This window comes from Neodiprion pinetum, chromosome 5 (assembly GCF_021155775.2).
Source record: "Neodiprion pinetum isolate iyNeoPine1 chromosome 5, iyNeoPine1.2, whole genome shotgun sequence".
Lineage (NCBI taxonomy): Eukaryota > Metazoa > Arthropoda > Insecta > Hymenoptera > Diprionidae > Neodiprion > Neodiprion pinetum.
Window position 1 is genome coordinate 20,576,217 of NC_060236.1, and position 19,331 is coordinate 20,595,547.

Consider the following 19,331-nt stretch of genomic DNA (forward strand, 5'->3'; position numbering starts at 1 on the left):
AAATTTTTACCGTTGAATACCGTACTATTCCAGGTTTGTGCGTATCGGGGAACTACTTGTCGGCGTAGGAAATGGCGTTCTACGGTTTCGTATATAACTGTGACGCGGACGACCTGACTGCCTCTTCGTCATTAAGAGTAGAGTTGTTTTCACGTGTGGTTGTGTCTCCTTTTTCCTAAAAAAAATAGGTCACACAACCCACCTCCATTCGTGAATTAACTCTTCTATATTAAAAAAACATAAAATACAAAAAAAACAAAAAATCCACTACTAAAAAAACCCTCATCCTCATCCCCCACCCCAAAAAAATCTATAAAAAATCTTTAAAAATAAAAAACAAAAAAATCGTAAAACCGTAGTGTGAAAATCGCGAAACTTGTAAAGATATTAAAAAAAGATATAAACACCTTGATATATCAAGTTGTGTGAAGAAGGGAAAAATAGAGATTTGAAAATAATAAAAAAAAGAAGAAGCCAATAAAGGTGTTAACAAGAAGAAGAAGGAAACGGAAATAAAACAAGACAACGTGTGTGTGACAATTATTTGCGTTTTATTATAAGAAAAAGAAAATCTAAAAATATCTAAAAATATACAAAATTCGCAAAAGGAAGGAAATTAAATTTATTAAAATCAAGAAGATTAACCAAGGCCAAGAAAAGTCGGTAATAAAATAGACACCTAATAAATATCCTTGTTGGTTTTGATACAGCATATAGAAGAAGGTGAAAAAATCATTGATACCAGCTGCTGATAGAAGGAAGAAAAGAAACGTCTGGAGAGAATTTGCATGGGGAAAAATCACACGGGCAAATAACAAGCCATATTGAAGGCGAGAAGTATCGTACGATCGTGATAAGTAAGAAAGTGAACAGAAATGAATCCAGGAGCGCCTAATTATCCGATGGCATCGCTGTACGTCGGTGATCTGCACTCGGATATAACCGAAGCAATGCTGTTTGAAAAATTTTCATCGGCAGGCCCAGTGCTGTCGATACGCGTGTGCAGAGATATGATCACTCGCCGCTCCCTTGGCTACGCATACGTTAACTTCCAGCAGCCAGCCGACGGTCAGTATTTCGGTAATTGACGCTAGATTGTTGTTCGTAGTTTTGTAGAACCTACGAGGCTATCCGTCCGTCCCAGATTTCCTGAAAATTTCGCGTCCTCATCCCGTCTCCAAGCCGTGACACGTGCATTCTGTCGTTTTCGTCCGCCATATTGGATTTTATTCTGTCTCCCACAATGGCGTCGATTCCTCCCTCCCTGTTAACCTCCTATACTCTCCCTCCTTACGGCCTCTGCACATAGAATTCCATAAGTCATAAGCAGGATGCAGCAGCCGTTGCGCCATTTTTTCTGGTCTGTCCTCATTTCTGATTCGTCAATATGACGTTTATCAACCATTTACCGGTCCAAGAGAACTGAAATTATGCCACTAGTGTCTCATTATGCACGAAAATTCACACTTCGTGAGCATACCGGACTGCGAAACCTGTGCTGACGGAATGAAAATTTTACAGACTGAATCCCACAAGCCATAAGCAGAATGCGGAATTAGCATCGCAGTTTTCTATCTGAGGTTCCAATTTAAGTATTGAAAAAAATTATCCACACTTTGCGGGTAAATTAATAGATCCGATCGCGAACTCTCGTTCATGAAGTGTAGAGTTTTATACAGCTTGAATTCCGTAAGCCATAACAAGAATGCAGGAAATGAATAGCGATGTACTATGGCCCCTGTATCCCGCTTGTGCCTTATATAATTATGCGTGCTGCTTAATTCAGCAATCACTTCGCATGCTGGCGACTACACGGCTTGATATCGACGAGGAGAATAATCCGAGAGAAAGAAATAAGAGAAATGCCTGATGCGTGTCGCGGAATGAATAACAATAATTCGAACGGTCGCCGGTGGATATGTCACGTGACCCACTCGTGTATGCCACAGACGTTACATGTATATGGGGCATTCCACGTTAAATTAGCAGCCAACGTATCTCACCTCCTTCGATTTTAATCATTTTTAGTTATTATGTGATGTTCTTACCAATCCAAAAGAGTTTCGGGAATTTTTTTATTTTCTACAGCCACTGGTGATATTTACAAAAAATTGCAAAATAAATTCCAAAAAAGCCATTTTTATAAATCTGAAACAATTCACAGAAATTCCATGATTTGAAATGTGATTTTTAAGCACCACACGATAGTGGGATCTCAATATTTACTATTTTTTGCGCAAGTTTTTAGTTTTTCCATGTCGAAATTGTTACACACACACACATGCATGTATATGTGTTTGTGTGTGCATATGTCAATGTAAGTATATATAAGGTCCTTTATTGACCTTTGACATTAAATAACTTTTGACAGAGTAAATTTATCATAAAATGATAACAGACCTTTGTTTGTGAAGCGTGCAATTCCTTTCAAACATACGTTTTGGTCTTATCAATACACTAATGCGTTGATGCGTCATAAAATTTTGAAGTTTAAAAAAAAAATTCCAATGTTATTTAAATGGGAAATGGAAAATTGCAATGAGGCTCCTCCGAATATTAATATTAAGAGCCGATACTTAAACAGCATCTATTTTCGGCTTCAATTTCAAAAAAAAAATAGTCGATTTTTTTTATACAGTCTAATATATATATATATATTCAAAAACTGATAACCATGTAGCGATAGTGGCGCTGAGCGCAGTTCAAAGTTCGCCTGGAGGTGTGTTCAGACCCCAGTCATCAGTTGTAGGGCCTTTCGACAAAAATAGTATATATTGATTTTCGTGTGGTACTTAAAAATCACATTTCCAATCATAGAAACTATGAATTTATTCAGATTTTTGAAAATGGTGTTCTTAGAATTGGTTTTTTAATTTTTTTTTTTTTTTTTTTTTACAATATTATGAAAAAAAAATTATGCTAAAAAAATGAGAACAAAATTCGGAGACCCTTTCGAGTCGGTAAGAATATCATACTCGAAAATGATTAAAATCAAAGGGGTTGAGGTACAGGCTAATTGTATGTGGAATGCTCCATATGTATAAGTTGCGCACACTGTGTGAACAGATGCGTAGGTTTTTTCCTTTATTTCTTTTCCGCATTTCGCCTTGGATCTTGTATTATTATTATTATTATTTTTCTTATTCATTAAGCACTAATGCCTAGCCATTTGAACGTCTGATAGATGATTAATTTCTTATTTCCAACGGTATCAGCACTAATTTTTTAACTTGGAAAGTTTTCCTTGTTTTTCTACAAGCCTTTTTCAAACATCTGGAATATAACGGGCGATTTCTTTTGAAGTATCTCTTCACTCCTTCTTGACTGATCAAAATTACCCTGATTACAGTTTATTTAAATTACTCTCCAATGGTGACATACAATCAATTTTCATGATTTCAACACTCTTTGGTAAAACTTGGTGACGCAGAAATCGATCCATTGCATTTCATTAACATAGGCCTGAGATTCCCGCAATGGATCTGCGATAATCTGTTTAAACATGTAGTTGTACAATGAACAATAAAGTTTTTACAAATTTTTCCCTTAATATTTGTCTGGTTCAGAATAAGATGTGAAATGAGTGCGAAATTATTCGTTTATAATTATTTGTTATGATCTACCCAACTTCTGTACTAGAAAAATTTTTTGTGATTCTCGAACTAAAAATGTAATTCAGTATTACACAATAGTGAAAGTTACAGCGATCTGTTTAAAATAAAGGCTTCGATAAGCCTGATTAAATTTTGTCACAACAGCGTTCAATCATTGTTAAAAATTAATTCGGACATTTTCTCGGAGTTTTTCCAAGAGAGAGAAAAAGGTTACGCTAAAATTCACCTTCGTTTATAGAAAGTCGTCAATTTCAGTGCTTTCAAAGAATATAATTATATTTTTGCTGACCCTTTCCTTTATACTCTGTATATCCTTGATCAAATGAATTGAATTTATATCTCCATCAGTAACAAATGTTTTTTCCCGCGAAGTAGTAGTAAAAAAATAATGTAATAATTCATGTAAAGCTTGTTGTAACTTTTGATTTCTTCTTTCTAATTTTGTAGCGGAACGAGCTTTAGACACAATGAACTTCGATATGATAAAGGGAAGGCCGATCCGTATAATGTGGTCACAGCGTGATCCATCGTTGAGAAAATCTGGAGTGGGCAACGTGTTCATTAAAAACTTGGATAAGAACATTGACAACAAAGCGATGTACGACACATTTTCTGCCTTCGGTAATATTTTGAGTTGTAAGGTAGCGCAGGACGAAACAGGTGCATCCAAAGGATATGGATTCGTCCATTTTGAAACCGAAGAAGCAGCGAACAAATCGATCGATAAAGTTAATGGCATGTTGCTCAACGGAAAAAAAGTACGTATACAATTTAAGGATTACTGAAAGTGAATGTAGAATGGGAAGAGTTAGCTTCTTTGCTAAAAAATGCTGTTAAAAATGTTTGGAGTTTTGTGGTGCTTCAAAAGTATGAAAATCGAGCTTCGTTTACATATATTTTTGATTAAAATCAATTGAATGAAAATACTGGCAATAAATTCTTCAATAATTTTTACTTGTGATATATTTTGTGGTGCTTATGTACTTTAAAAATGACTTGACAGATTGTCTTGAAATTTGGCGACTGTATTCTGAGATAGCCTATCCTTATTGCCATGATCTCACTATTTTTTTTTATTTGCTATATATTTCGTTAATTCAATATACCAGTGAATTTAGTATGAAAAATCAAATTACAATTTCAAATTGTCCCCATCTTGTCAAGTTACACAAATAAAAGAGTTTCGAATTGTGGAAAAGAAGATTAGCTATACAAAAATATCTGCAAACTTGAAGTAAATCGGTTTTGCCATTTTCAAGACATCGTCATCACTGTTAAACATGGTTGTCGTTAATTCTAAATAACAGTGCTTCCTATCCATCGAACCCGAAACAAAATAAAAAAAAAAAAATATGTAAACAATGTTCGGTTTGCATAATTTTGAATAAATTAAATCCAAATCGAATCACTGGTTGCCAAGATATTGACTCTGAAAATTCCGACCATTTTTGGATCTGTCCACTTGATTGTACATTTCGACCACGATTTCAATTGGGTTATTTTTCTATGGTAATATCCTCTTCAGGTTTACGTCGGCAAATTCATCCCAAGAAAAGAGCGTGAAAAGGAATTGGGAGAAAAAGCAAAACTGTTCACGAACGTCTATGTCAAAAACTTTGGAGAGGATATGAACGACGAGAAGCTTCGCGAGATGTTCGAAAAGTATGGACCGATAAACAGCCACAAGGTGATGAGTAAAGATGACGGGAAGTCGCGAGGCTTCGGCTTCGTTGCTTTTGAGGACCCTGAAGCAGCTGAGACGGCCGTCACCGAGCTAAATGGCAAGGAGATACTTGAGGGCAAATGTCTGTACGTTGGCAGAGCGCAGAAAAAGGCGGAGCGCCAGCAGGAGCTGAAGCGCAAGTTTGAACAGCTTAAAATTGAACGACTCAATCGCTACCAGGGGGTCAATTTATATGTGAAAAACCTCGATGACACCATCGACGACGAACGCCTCCGCAAAGAATTCACCCCCTTCGGAACTATCACTTCTGCCAAAGTTATGATGGAGGAGGGACGCAGCAAGGGATTCGGATTTGTCTGTTTCTCTTCTCCAGAGGAAGCGACCAAAGCTGTCACTGAAATGAATGGTATGTTGTTGAGAATTTCTATCCATTGTTGGTACACTTTTCAATACATGTTATTAATTTTAATTAGCAATAGTAACAGGCATTCTCGAACTTGGGATATCGTTCCTACTATTTTTAAGGAGCGTTTTCATGGAACGAATATTGTTATTTATGCAAATAAGATTTATGTAACGTTCATCTTCTAACTTGGAAAATAGTTGATGTTCTTTTGTACATCCTTTTTCATATAATTATGTTTTATAATTTCGAATTTAATTAAGAATTCAAGTTATCCGTTACTTTAAAAGTTCAGGCCTTAACGGTCCTAAAATCCCTAGATTTTTTGAACTTCCACATTCTGTCTTAAGAGTCTGGATCTGTCACAAGATCCAAAGAAAGAAGTTCAATATATCACTCTGATTCTTGTTGAATCATTTGTAATCAATTGAACTATTGTATAATTGTTTTGTCCCCGATATCAAATTCAGAAAGATATTCAGGCTTTTTACCCTGCCGCAGGTCGCATCGTCGGTACAAAGCCACTCTATGTGGCATTGGCGCAGCGCAAGGAAGACCGTAAGGCACATTTGGCTTCGCAGTACATGCAGCGCATGGCAAATATGCGGATGCAACAGATGGGCCAGATCTTCCAGCCCGGCGCAGCCGGCAGCTACTTTGTTCCCACGATCCCTCAGCCCCAGAGATTCTACGGCCCTGCTCAGATGGCCCAAATACGTGCCACTCCTCGATGGCCTGCTCAGCCGAATCAAGTTCGACCCAATGCCCAAACCGGAAACTCTGGATTTGCTACTATGCAGGGTCCATTCCGTGCAGCACCTAGGGCTCCGACTGCTCCCACTGGCGGTATGCGCAATGCTCTTTCCGCTAGACCAATTACCGGTGAGAAAAAAACTTGTTTTGTTATTTTTTATACTTATAAATGTTCTTGGTCTTTTCTCATCATTGGATTGATGAATTTTACAAAATCTGCTTCAATTTGCTGTTTTTTTTTCAGCTATTAATTGTTATGGGATACTTGATCCCATGAAAGAGTTGATTTCGAGTTAAAAATTATTGTTAGATCCATTTCTGCTTAGAAAAATACTTGTTTTGCTGCTTTTGACACCGATGAAAAGCCTTTTTGGTGTATTTTTACCACTGAATTCATCAGTTTTACAAAATTTTCTATTTAGTTTTGGTATTTCCCAGTTTAAAAAAAATTTTTTTTTTTTCATCTTTTACTGTTTCATCAAAGTTATTCAATCGAAGATTTTCTTTATAATTGAAAATTCTCTTTAGATCCGTTGTTTGTGGGGAGAAAAAAAGGTTTTACGGATTTTGGGTTGTCCGCACTGTCAGAGTGATCAATTCTATAAAATTCGCTTCACAATTTACTAGTTTCCTAGTTTATTAATCTTCACATAGACTTTGATTTGATACTTTATTCAACCTAAGAAAAATCAATTTTAGACCATTACTAGTAAGAATATGACGTGTGTAGTTGATTGCCACTGGTTATCAGAGATTCAGAGTTTAAAACGACAAATATGTTACTTTGATATTGGGCGAAACGTTTATCAGTTACTATGATCAATATTTTTCTGTTTTCCTATTCACTCTATCAGAGTTCTTTGAGATATTTTATAGAATCGACAGTTTAATTTTTAATACTACAAAATTAATTCAATATCCCTACTGATGGGACCAAACACATTCAATTGATTTCTAAGTTTTCTTCTTCATTGTGAACCGTGGCTTTTGCACCAAATTTTGATCAATTTCATCAAACTCACTCTGATCTCACTGTATTACTCTCATCAATTTTGTCAATGTTTTTGAGCACTTCAATCAGTAACCATACTTCTAATCTAAGATCATGCCAATTAATTTGAACCTTTTTTTTTCGACCCAGTTAAATTCTTCTCCGGTTCAATTTTCAACAAACGTCTTCGCAGATGTATGAACATAGTCGAAAATCTGAGAGTGACGAGTAAATGATGAAAAAAAATTAAATAACTACAAAATCATTTTTTCCATTCACACTTATTTTCCTATTGATTAATTTCGTTGGATTACTTCTGTTTTTACTGTTTTGCTCTTTTCTCAATGATTCCGTCAAGGTTTTTAAACACTTTGTTCAATCAGTTTATCATATTTCTGATCTAAAGTTATATTTAATCCATTTTAAACTAGTCTTCAAATCAACAATTGATGGATTTAATTCTTTCTCTACTTTAATTTTGAATAATGATCTTTACTGTTGTATAAAAATAACTGAAAATCCTACAACGCAATGCTTGTATCATATAAAAAACAAAAAAAAATTCTTGCAGGGCAACAAGCTGTCGGCGGAGCCAATATGCAGGGTCGCACTATGGCTGGACCAGCCGTGGGAGTTTCACCTCAGGGTCGCCCTTCGAACTACAAGTACACGGCTAACATGCGAAACCCTCCACAAGCGATGGCAATACCAGCACCAGCTCCGGTTCAGCAAGCGGTCCACATCCAGGGTCAAGAGCCTCTGACTGCGACGATGTTGGCAGCAGCTCCACCTCAAGAACAGAAACAGATGCTGGGAGAACGGCTTTTCCCGTTGATCCAAAGAATGTATGCCGATCTTGCCGGCAAGATAACCGGAATGCTTTTGGAAATTGACAATTCAGAGCTGCTTCACATGCTCGAGCACAACGAGTCGCTCAAGGCGAAAGTCGAGGAGGCCGTCGCGGTGCTTCAGGCTCACCAGGCGAAACAGGCAGTTGCCACCAAGAAGGAGTAGAGCTGATTTTCTTGGTCGCAAAAACTTTGACGGAGGAGAAATGCGAGATTTCTTGTATTTTTTATTTTTCGTCGCTATCTTATCTTTGACGTCGTCGGTTTTTGTCGTTAATATTAAAATACGATAACGGGGTGGTTAAATCTCTGTTTTATATTACGGATACGTGACGACGACGCCTTCGAAAGGGCGCAAAAATAATAAATGAAAATAGAAATCGAACATCATTTAAAGAAAAAAAATACCCCGTCATTTTTTTCTACTGTTCGTAGAAAAAATAATAATAATCTCTTGCTATTATATTCAATATTTTTGCCTTGGTCATTTTGGCTTGTTAATTCCTTATATATGTACTTTTTTCTGTTTTTTTTTCCTTCATATTTTTGTAACATTACCGATATTTCTATAATTCCTATGATTCACAATTCAATACGATTCACGATTATTACAATTATTATTATTAATATGATTATTATTGCTATTACTATTATTACTATTCTTTTTTTTCCTTAGAACAACAAAAACAATAATGATAACGCGACGTCGACGAGTATCGTTTTTATTAACTACTGTTGTCAACAGTTTATTATCCCCGAGGTAGATTTTCAACTGCACTGAAACTATTCGTTCTATTTGTACATGATTTGTTCTTTTTGTTCCACGCTTGTTTTTTGTTTGGTCATTTTTTCTCTTTGGTCGATCTGAGTATATTAGAAAATTATATCGTCTGAACAACGAAATAGACGATATTTCTGCAACTCATTGTTTTTAATTTCCCTCATTTTGAAAATGAAAAATATGCCTTATCTTTTCCTATAAATTTTTCAGAGTTTTCTCGTCCGATTGTTGTCTCCATTGGCAACTGTTTCAACTTGTTTCAGTCTAGTTTGTTTTTCGGATTTTTTTTCTCTTCTCTGTCTTTCTTTTCTGATACATGCAATATACCTAATATAATTTTAACTTGATAGATATGCAAAGAAAAGATGCGAAAAATCGTAAAAGAATCTGTGCAAAATAATTATACGTGAATACGTATTATCAAGTACAGAGAGAGACAGAGGAAAGAAAAGTGAAGAAAAGATGGAAACGCGGTACGAAAAACTCATCGAAAAACGAGAAAAACTGGTTTAAAAACAAAAAAAAAAAAGAAAATACGGTGAGAGACGATTATTATTAACGAAAACTGTTATTGAAAATTTCGTTAATAATAGTCTCTCTTAGTATTTCTTTTTCTTGCTTTTAAACTATTTTATCTCTTTTTTTTTTTGTTCATTCCATGTTCAACACGACAGCAAAAATTGAAGATAATGTGAAAACGAGAAAAAGAGAAAAAAAAGAAAAACCTTTTTTTCTTACAAAGAGGAAACAAAAACATACGCAACTTATAGAAGAAACGGAAAGCGAGTAAATGGAAAAAAATAAAACTGATAAAAACAAAAAAAAATTGAATAATAATGAAAATTTCACCACTTGTGTGCATGTGTGTGTGTGTGTATACGCGTGTGTGCAAACGAAAGTTCCGTGCTCAAAACGAAGAGAATCGTTCGAGATCGCTTGTTTTATTGTCTTGTTAGGGTTGCTTTTTCGCTTTCCTTGAACATTTTTTTATAAAACAAAAAAAAATGAATGTACGCATCAGAAAAGTAATTCTCTTCGCAGTATGTGAGTAAAAGATCAATGAGTGTGAAAGTGAGAAAGAGAGAAATTAATATAGAGTCGAGAGTGCGACAATGAGAAAGCGTAAATGCGAGTGAATAAGTATGAAGAAATGAGATAGAGAAACAAAAAAATGTAAAACGAAAAAGGAAAAAAAAGATCAAGAAACAAACTTGTAACTATTATTATTATTATTATCCTAATAACACCACGTTATTGTAACACTATTATTATTATTCTTATTGAAGATTATGATGAATTGAAACAACATCTCACGTTCAGCATGACGTGTAACATTATATTATCGAGAATATTAACTAAATGGAGGTTTCAAATGTACAGGGTTTTTTTTAATGTGTAATAATAATAATGCTTAATTCGATCATTTATTATAATTTTTTTTTTGTTTTCCCCCAAACGCTTCGCCCAATTCATTTCTAACAATTTGTTGTACGAGGATTGTTGCACAATCAGTACGCAAGTAAATATGTATGCTTATGCGACAGCGAAGCAGTTTTACATCATTTTAATTTCGTTGCTTGATAATTCGTGACAAGGAAGGAAAACACGCAAGTAAGAACAACAACAATTATTATTATTATTATCATCAGTTGAAAAGTAAAAACCCTGTATATGCGTGAATAATATTCTTGCGATTCTATCTATGTTACGCTGTAGTATTATTATTCTCTTAATTACAGAATAGCCATTATTTTTATAATTAAGTTATCAACTTGTGGTTTTTTTTTTTTTGTTTTGTTCTATTTTCTTTGCTTTTTTTAAATCCCGTGCGCCAGCGAGAAGGAACGTTCGTTCCTTCTTGGTTCCATCATTTCTATTTTTTTTTTTTTTTTTTTTTTTTTTTTAAATTCGGTTCCGGTTGTGTTCTTTGGTTGTGGTCCAAAAAGAAACCAAATACGAAGTACGAGTATCCAAGAAAAAGAGGAAGAAGGTAACAAAAAATTCGTAAAAGATAAATAATGAGAAAATGAGGTATTTTTGTAGATAAAAACAAGAAGAAAGAGGAAAAACAAAAACTCAGAGCATATTATAGGAACAAATAAAATCGTTGCTCAGCATCTTGGGTTCCGGTATAATTGTACAACCGCTGGTCGCATGGGTTACTTGAAAATGATGATGATGATATGATGATGATGATAATGGTTGAAATTTTTTTTTCTCCTTCTGCAGAAATACTCTTCATTTACGAAGAAAAGAAACCTTCAACCATAAAAGTAAAATGTCGTTCGTAATTGTCAACGTTTGCTATGTGTATTCGATTATAGTTTCACCACCTTTTTGAAATTTGTTACGAAAATAAGAACTAAAATAAAAAAAAGAAACTAATTAAATATACGCGCTTGGCAAACGTGATGAACGATGTTTAATAAGTATAAAGATGAATTTGATAAACAGGAGTAAAAAAAAATTGAAAAAAAAAATTGAAAAAGAAGTTAACTATAACATTATTATAATAATATAAACGTGGACCTTGTGCTGCTGATGATGCTGCTATCACTACAGCATTCGAGTATCTTTGATATAAAAAAGAAAAAACAAAAACAATGTAAACAGAAACGAAATAATACATGGAAAAAATATTAAATTCGACCGTTTGAATTTTTCACCACACACAATTATTATATATTATATAATGTAATATGTAAGATATTATAATGTAAACGTAAAACTTACGCAAAGAAAATATAAATACATAAATTGAATATTATATACACACATTTTTAACAATGACAATGATGATGATGATGACGATAATCCTTAAATATGTGTACGCAACATCCCATATTTTTCCATTTTTCTTTGGTTTTTTGTTTTCATGAAACTCCTTGTGTTCACACGCGTAAGTTTACTTTATATACTATACACACTTGTTATATATCTAGTGATCATATATTGTAATGATACGAGAATTCGTGTTGAGTAACGATATTGAGTATACATTACATAGATATTAGAGGGTATCTAGTGTGTAATTTTCTACGCGCTCTGATTGTATTTTGAAAAAAACCTACCGAAAGTAGACAGAGAAAGAATTAAAAAAAAAAGATAGACAACCTACCAAACTGCACATCAACATTACATTGTGATGAGTTATCTATTTGAGATCATATGAGAAACAATGAATTTCTCACCTATTAGGTTCAGTCTTATGTAATAATATGGTATATTCTTTGTTAGGATATGAGAATTTAGTTAAAAAGAACAAGAGGAAAGAGAAAAATGAAAAAAACGTAAGCAAGACGAGTTTACTGGGAATTACAAACATTATCAAAGAACCGGGATAAATAGTTGTTTCACTTGATTGTCTTCTCTTTCTTTCATTCTGCGTTTTTTTGTTCGTTTTAATTTGTTATTGATTTACTCACGCCTGTTTGAAATTTTTCAAATTAAATTGTAATTTAACCTTACAAGAGAGAAAGCCGCAATTTCAACGGGTCAAATACAATACATCAGATGCTGAATTTTTATAGCCTCCTGATGATGAATACTAATTATATACAATACCATATATTTCATAACATTATTAATACTATGACTATTGTGTTGTTCATACGGTTACTATCGTTAACAATTATTATTGTATGCAAAGTCAACAATATAAAAAACGTTAAAATTACTGCACGGGTTTTCTTATTTTTTCTTCTCAACTACGGTAAGGTTGTTTGCTATGAATAATAATTGTCAGTAGTGCGATATAACGATTACCGCGATGAAAGAAATTATGAAAGAAAAACCAACTAGAAGATGATTATTTGATTGAAGATGCGGTAAGAAATGAGAAGAATAACGGAAAGTCTGCAGAAGAGCTAAGTTTTTCTTTCAGTCTACGTCGAATATATAAAGCATTATTATTAGTGGTTCGATATATCGCTGTAATTGAATTGTAATGTTTGTAACATGGGATCATTTTTCATGATATTTTTTTGTCTCCTTTAATTTATTCATCGCTGTATGCATGTATGTACTTTGGCATGCATTGTATAACTTTTGGATTCTTTCTATTGTACGGAAAAATTTGAAAACTACAGTGAAATAGCGAAAAAATTTTCGTTCAAACAAATAACCAGAAACCATCAATATTAAAATTGAAACTTGTGTCAATTCGGTGAATTGAAATGAGAGTTTTCAATTTTTAAAGTATTATAAAACGGTCAACTGTCACAAAGTAAAAACTCGTTAATTAGTGTCTTGATAATGACTATATACCTTGGCTTATTACTATAGTGCATTCTAGTTAATCATCAGCTGGCAGTACTGACAGAAAATTTAGTGTCTCTTTCTCATCGTATTTCTGTCAAGTGTGACGTCAGTGCGGCAGTTCCCCAAAATTCCAGAATAGTCACTGGAATCCATTGGTGAAAATGCAGCTAGACGCGCTGCAGTCGGTACTTTGGGTCGCCAAACACCGATTAAATTGTACTGTACAGTTCGGTTCAATCACTTGTTCCAGATAAACTGGGATTAATTCCTAATTGAAAATTAATAACTATAGTTACTTACCTTTTAAACTGATGAATAAGAATTCTCGACCTCGTATATAATCTATTATAGAATCTTGGTGATCGGTCAATTAAGTAAACGTATTTTTAGTTAACGTTTCGACCCGGATATGGGCCCTCCTCAGAACGATTTATTTATTTAACTGTCAAGAACAACAAAAAATTTTTTTTTAAAATAATAATACTAGAAGTACAATCAGACATTAAATATTGTAGATGTAATACTCTTAGGGCTATTATATATTATTGGTTAGTAAGAACATTTTGATTAATTGAAAAAAGAATGGCTTTAAGTGTTATTTACCTTTTTTTTATAAGTAAGTGGACTAAGATGTAGTCGAATTCACAATTTACAATTAGTGGAGACAATGTTCATTGAGTGACGGTAGTCAATGTCAATCTTTTAGTTATTTTACATGTAGGAGTTAATAGTTGGAAGTCAGTAATTAAAAAGATTAAAGAACTATGTTTCTTCACAGTCAGTATGTCATTGTGTTAAAAGGTTTTTAAAGAAAGTCTTTTTAGCAGTAAAATTAATTTGCAAGTGTCCAAGAAGTGGAGGTAGGCTCTTTATGACTATGTTCCACATGTCTAACCAAAAATTATTGTTGGTCGAACCGATTGGGTCAACAGGTGAATAACGACTGATGGGAGAAACAAATATGGTCCAGAGTGAAGGTGAACTTAATATAAACAATTATACAGAAAAACAAACCATATTTTGTGAAAAAAATTTTTGTAGAAAAACTGTGTTATGGGGACAAAAATTTTTCTGTATCTAGTTAAGGTTAAACAATATTTGTTATGTGGGCGGAGATTAGAGATTTGTAAATATTACTTAAATGTTCAACATCTTGTCTAAGATTAACGGAATTGGTGTGACCTACAATGTTGCACATTTCTAGTAATAGTCTTTTATAATAATTCTTTGAATCCCAACATCGGATGCTAAACAATAAATTCGTTGCTATCAAAAATCGTAATATCAATAAATTCACCAATTTACTTGCCCAAAAAAAATCTTCTAACAAACACAAAGATTCGTATTCAATTGGAAAAAATAATTGGTTAATAAATTTAACTGACACTCCTATTCCTGAAAATGTCACTGAAATAGTACAACTTGGTCACAAATTTGGACGTCCATACAACGATCGCGACCTTCCGGTCTTCAACCTCATTTCCAATTTTGAAGAAAAAATTACGAGTTTTCCTACTGAGTCAAGAAATCAAGTTAGATCCGATTTCACTAACCGAGTTCTCGTTTTCCCAAAGTACCCCAGAAACAATATCAATAATTCAGTCACTGACAAAAAAATTCGTGACACCATGATTTAAAAAAAAAACAACCCTAACATTATGTTTTTAAAAGCTGACAAAGGCAATACGTCGGCTGCTATGCATAGAGACTCTTATAACAACAAAATGAGGCAACAGCTTTCTGACACCAACACTTACAGAAATGCTAAATATGACCTGTGTAACTCCCTACAAACTAGGGTGAACAAACTCACGTTCAATTGGTTTACCTCCAAACTAATAAACAAAAACCTACATAGAAGCATTTCTACTTACAATAGTGTCCCTCCACGCGCATATGGGCTACTTAAAATTCACAAAGAGGAAGTCCCATTAAGAATTATCGTCTCATTTGTCAATAGCCCGACCTATGCCTTAGCCAAGACAATTAATTCATGGCTCACCACTAATATCACACCTCCCACCTCTAGAGTTAAAGATAGCTTTTCCTTAGTTGACACAATAAAAACATTGATTATCCCAGACAACTATACTTTAATATCGCTAGACGTAATATCACTTTTTACCAACGTTCCGACAGATCTTGCATTGCGCACAGTAAACAACCGTTGGGCTTCTCTTGAAAATAAGATCCCAATTCCTCTTATTGAACTAGATAAAGCTTTAAAAATATGTTTTGATTCTGCAATGTTCAAATTTAACAACGATACGTATGCACAACAATTCGGGTTGCCCATGGGATCTCCTCTCTCCCCAATCTTGTCAGACCTTGTCATGGAAGACTTGGAAACGTCTTGCATTAACAATCTTGATTTTGATTTACCATTCTATTTTCGATATGTTGATGATATTCTTACTGCTGTTCCTAAAGAAAAATTAGATCACACTCTTAATACTTTTAACCGATATCATCCACGATTACAATTTACTATCGAAACAGAAGAAAATAACGCCATCAATTTCTTAGACGTATTGCTGATACACAACAACAATAATATCAAAACTGATTGGTTCCACAAAAAAACCTGGTCTCAAAGATATCTGAATTTTAATTCTCACCACCCAATGTCCTACAAAATAGGCACCATCATTAATCTAGTTGACCGAGCCATCAATCTTTCTAGTACAGAGTTCCAGGAAAAAAACTTGTCGCTCATATACAATATACTAAGATGGAATGATTATCCTCATGGCCTATTACACCAACATATTAATAAGAGACGCACCTACATCAACAACTTACCTGACAATAATATTGACTCTGCTCCCACAGACGATAACAATAGACCTGCTACTACATATATCCCCATCCCACATGTATCTGGTCTCTTTGAGTCACTGAACCGCCTATTTGCCAAACATAACGTCAAGTTTGTTGGAAAAAATTCAAAAGATTTACAATTAGTTTTTGATACGGGAAAAGATAAGACCCCCATTGGCAAACGATCCAATGTTGTGTATAAAATACCTTGCAATGATTGCAACCAAGTTTATATAGGACAAACTGGCCGCCACCTTAACACCAGAATCAAAGAACATCAACGCAATGTATATGAGATTGAAGAACGTCACACGGCTCTAACAAAACATAGTATCAATAAATAACATACTTTTAACTACGACAATACAAACATCCTTTGTGAAGAACACAATTATTATAAAAGACTATTACTAGAAATGTGCAAAATAACTAAAAGATTGACATTGACTACCGTCACTCAATGAACATTGTCTCCACTAATTGTAAATTGTGAATTCGACTACATCTTAGTCCACTTACTTATAAAAAAAAGGTAAATAACACTTAAAGCCATTCTTTTTTCAATTAATCAAAATGTTCTTACTAACCAATAATATATAATAGCCCTAAGAGTATTACATCTACAATATTTAATGTCTGATTGTACTTCTAGTATTATTATTTAAAAAAAAAATTTTTCGTTGTTCTTGACAGTTAAATAAATAAATCATTCTGAGGAGGGCCCATATCCGGGTCGAAACGTTAACTAAAAATACGTTTACTTAATTGACCGATCACCAAGATTCTATAATAGATATTTACCTTTTAGATTGACGAACTCCGGCGAGATGTTCTTCTGATGAGATGACAATGCTAGAGTGAGCTGGAATTTACTCGTGATTAATTTTATTCAAGAAAACTGGGCGATATATTTGAAAGTATTTATTCTCTCTATAGATCAGATACAAATAGTGGATACTAGATAATTAATTGAAAATTAGAATGGTGAAATTAGCTAACTGTTCGGCCAGAACAAAATTCTATGCACAAAATGGCGTGTTTTAATTGCACGGCAGGGAAAAATTGCTCAGAATAACGATGGCGGATTTTTGAACGGATAGCAATCCTAGACCGTAACGATAATATGCAATTGGCTTAATACCAGAGACTGGGTTAAAGACGAGAGTAGAGAGAGAGAGAGAGAGAGGTGAGACCTGAGGCACGAGTAAAGTAACGTTCTATAAAATGAAAGTCTTTAACACGTAGAAAAAAATTTTAAATGCAGGAAAATAAAGGTATTATGCCGCAAGACTGAATCGAGTACAAGATGTCAAGTCTGGGGGCACGAGCCGAGAGAGCAAATTCGCGATTGATGCCCTTATTTATAGAAACCGGTAGCCATGTTCTTCTAATCCCTTCCTCTAATTTTCTTAACCGACAACGCCGCTCATGCTAGGGCAGCCACCTGTCAACGACCACAGCCCACACACTCGCGATATCCATATTTCGTGTATTGTTGTAGACTTTAGTGCAGTTCAGTGCAGTCATGGTTACGCATTAGAGATCTACATTGCCTCCCAAACGTTCGTGCGCGTTGCCACAATACCACGTTTCGGAGAGGATTCCGTTTAGCTCTATAATGTATCGATTATACCCATGTCTATTGTATTGTAGTGTAATCTATCTCCAAAGGTATGTGGTGCAGCATAGTTGCCTATAATGCGGCTCCAACTGCGTGTCACGAATGGCATTGCTAAACAACGATTGCATATAATGGTAACAGTTAATTATAGTACTAAATTAATAATTTTATAGTTCTGGGTAGTGCGAGGATCTCGTAATATGGTTTTAAACTCGGATTAATGATTCTCATTGTTACATACCATCTAGGGATAGTTTAGATACTTCGGCAGTTTTTTTCGTCACTCTTCGCCATTTTCTCCTCCTCTACTCCCCCCCCCCCCCCCCCAGCCCGCGTCGACCACATCGTCCTCGACCATCTCCGATCACCTCCAACCACCTCCAAATACCTCCTACCACTACCGAACACCTCCTACTATCTCCGTCCACCTCCTATCACTACCAATCACCTCTAGCCACCCCCTCAGCACCCCCAGGCACCTGATACCATCGCCAGCCAACTTCTACTATCCGCTACCACCTCCTGCCACCTCCGACTACCTTCAATCACCTTCGACTACCTTTGTTCTCCTAGTCCACCTCGTCCTTTTCCTCCTCCTCCATCGAAGTCGAGTTTCACTAGGTAGTGGACCTTGAGCGCAGAAACTACGGAGCGCTTGTCCCTAAAGTCGAGTTTTACCTGGTAGTGGACCAGGAGTGCAGGAACCACAGAGCGCAGAAACTACGCAGCGCTAGGTCAAAAGTCACCACATCAAGAACTTGGACAGCCAGCTCTTCGCAGCACTTTTCCTGGATGTCAAGATGCACCAGGTGGAGGACCTGAACAGTCAGAACTACTGAAAATTAGTCCTGAAATTCAAAAGTCACCAGGTCAAGCACCTGGACAGCCAGAACTACGGAGCGCTTGTCCTGGAAGTCGAGTTTCACCAGGTAGCGTACCTGGAGCGCAGGAACCATTGAACGCTTGTCCTGGAATTCAAGGTTTCACCACGTAGCGGACATGGAGCATAGGAACCACGGAGCGCTTGTCCTCGAAGTCGAGTTTTACCAGGTACGTACCTGGAGCGCAGGAACCACGGAGCGCTTGTCCTGTAAGTCAAGCTTCACCAGGTAGTGGACCTTGAGCGCAGAAACTACGGAGCGCTTGTCCCCGAAGTCGAGCCTCACCAGGTAGCGGACATGGAGCGCAGGAACCACGGAGCGCTTGTCCTGAAAGTCGAGTTTTACCAGGTAAGTACTTGGAGCGCAGGAACCACGGAGCGCTTGTCCTGTAAGTCAAGCTTCACCAGGTAGCGGATATGGATTGATTGTTCCTGAAGTCGAGTTGCAACAGGAACTGGACCCGGTGCGCATGGTCCAGGAGGTACCGCAAACTCGGTACTCGAAATTTTGCGGAGCGCGATTCTCAACCGACCGCTCTACTGCGCGGTTGTTTCCAGACTGAGGAATTCGGCTAGCTGACTTTAGATTGAAGACGTCAAGAGAAAAAAAAATTTGGGTGACGTCATATTCTGAACGTCCGAACATCCAATCTTTGGTTTCGAACTTTAATACTAT

General features: G+C 35.5%; 1 protein-coding gene across 2 annotated transcripts; it reads left to right on the forward strand.

Moving 5' to 3' along the window:
• The first annotated feature begins 125 nt into the window (after nt 1–125).
• pAbp (poly(A) binding protein) lies at nt 126–11,597 on the forward strand. 2 transcript variants are annotated; one of them, XM_046625582.2, is made up of 5 exons: nt 126–1,080; nt 4,062–4,372; nt 5,140–5,704; nt 6,203–6,583; nt 8,017–11,597. In XM_046625582.2, exons 1-5 carry the CDS (start codon nt 876–878, stop codon nt 8,457–8,459), a joined length of 1,905 nt encoding a protein of 634 aa, XP_046481538.1. In that variant the 5' UTR covers nt 126–875; the 3' UTR covers nt 8,460–11,597. The 2 variants fall into 2 exon arrangements, with proteins under 2 accessions (XP_046481538.1, XP_046481539.1); XM_046625583.2 differs by having other exon boundaries at nt 126–1,068.
• The last annotated feature ends 7,734 nt before the right edge of the window (nt 11,598–19,331 follow it).

Bases quoted from the DNA above. Each gene is read 5' to 3' on its own strand.
- pAbp (XM_046625582.2), top strand. From the start codon at position 876: ATGAATCCAGGAGCGCCTAATTATCCGATGGCATCGCTGTACGTCGGT. The intron at 1,081-4,061 runs GTAATTGACGCT...CTAATTTTGTAG, and splicing joins AGCCGACGGTCAGTATTTCG to CGGAACGAGCTTTAGACACA. The intron at 4,373-5,139 runs GTACGTATACAA...TATCCTCTTCAG, and splicing joins TGTTGCTCAACGGAAAAAAA to GTTTACGTCGGCAAATTCAT.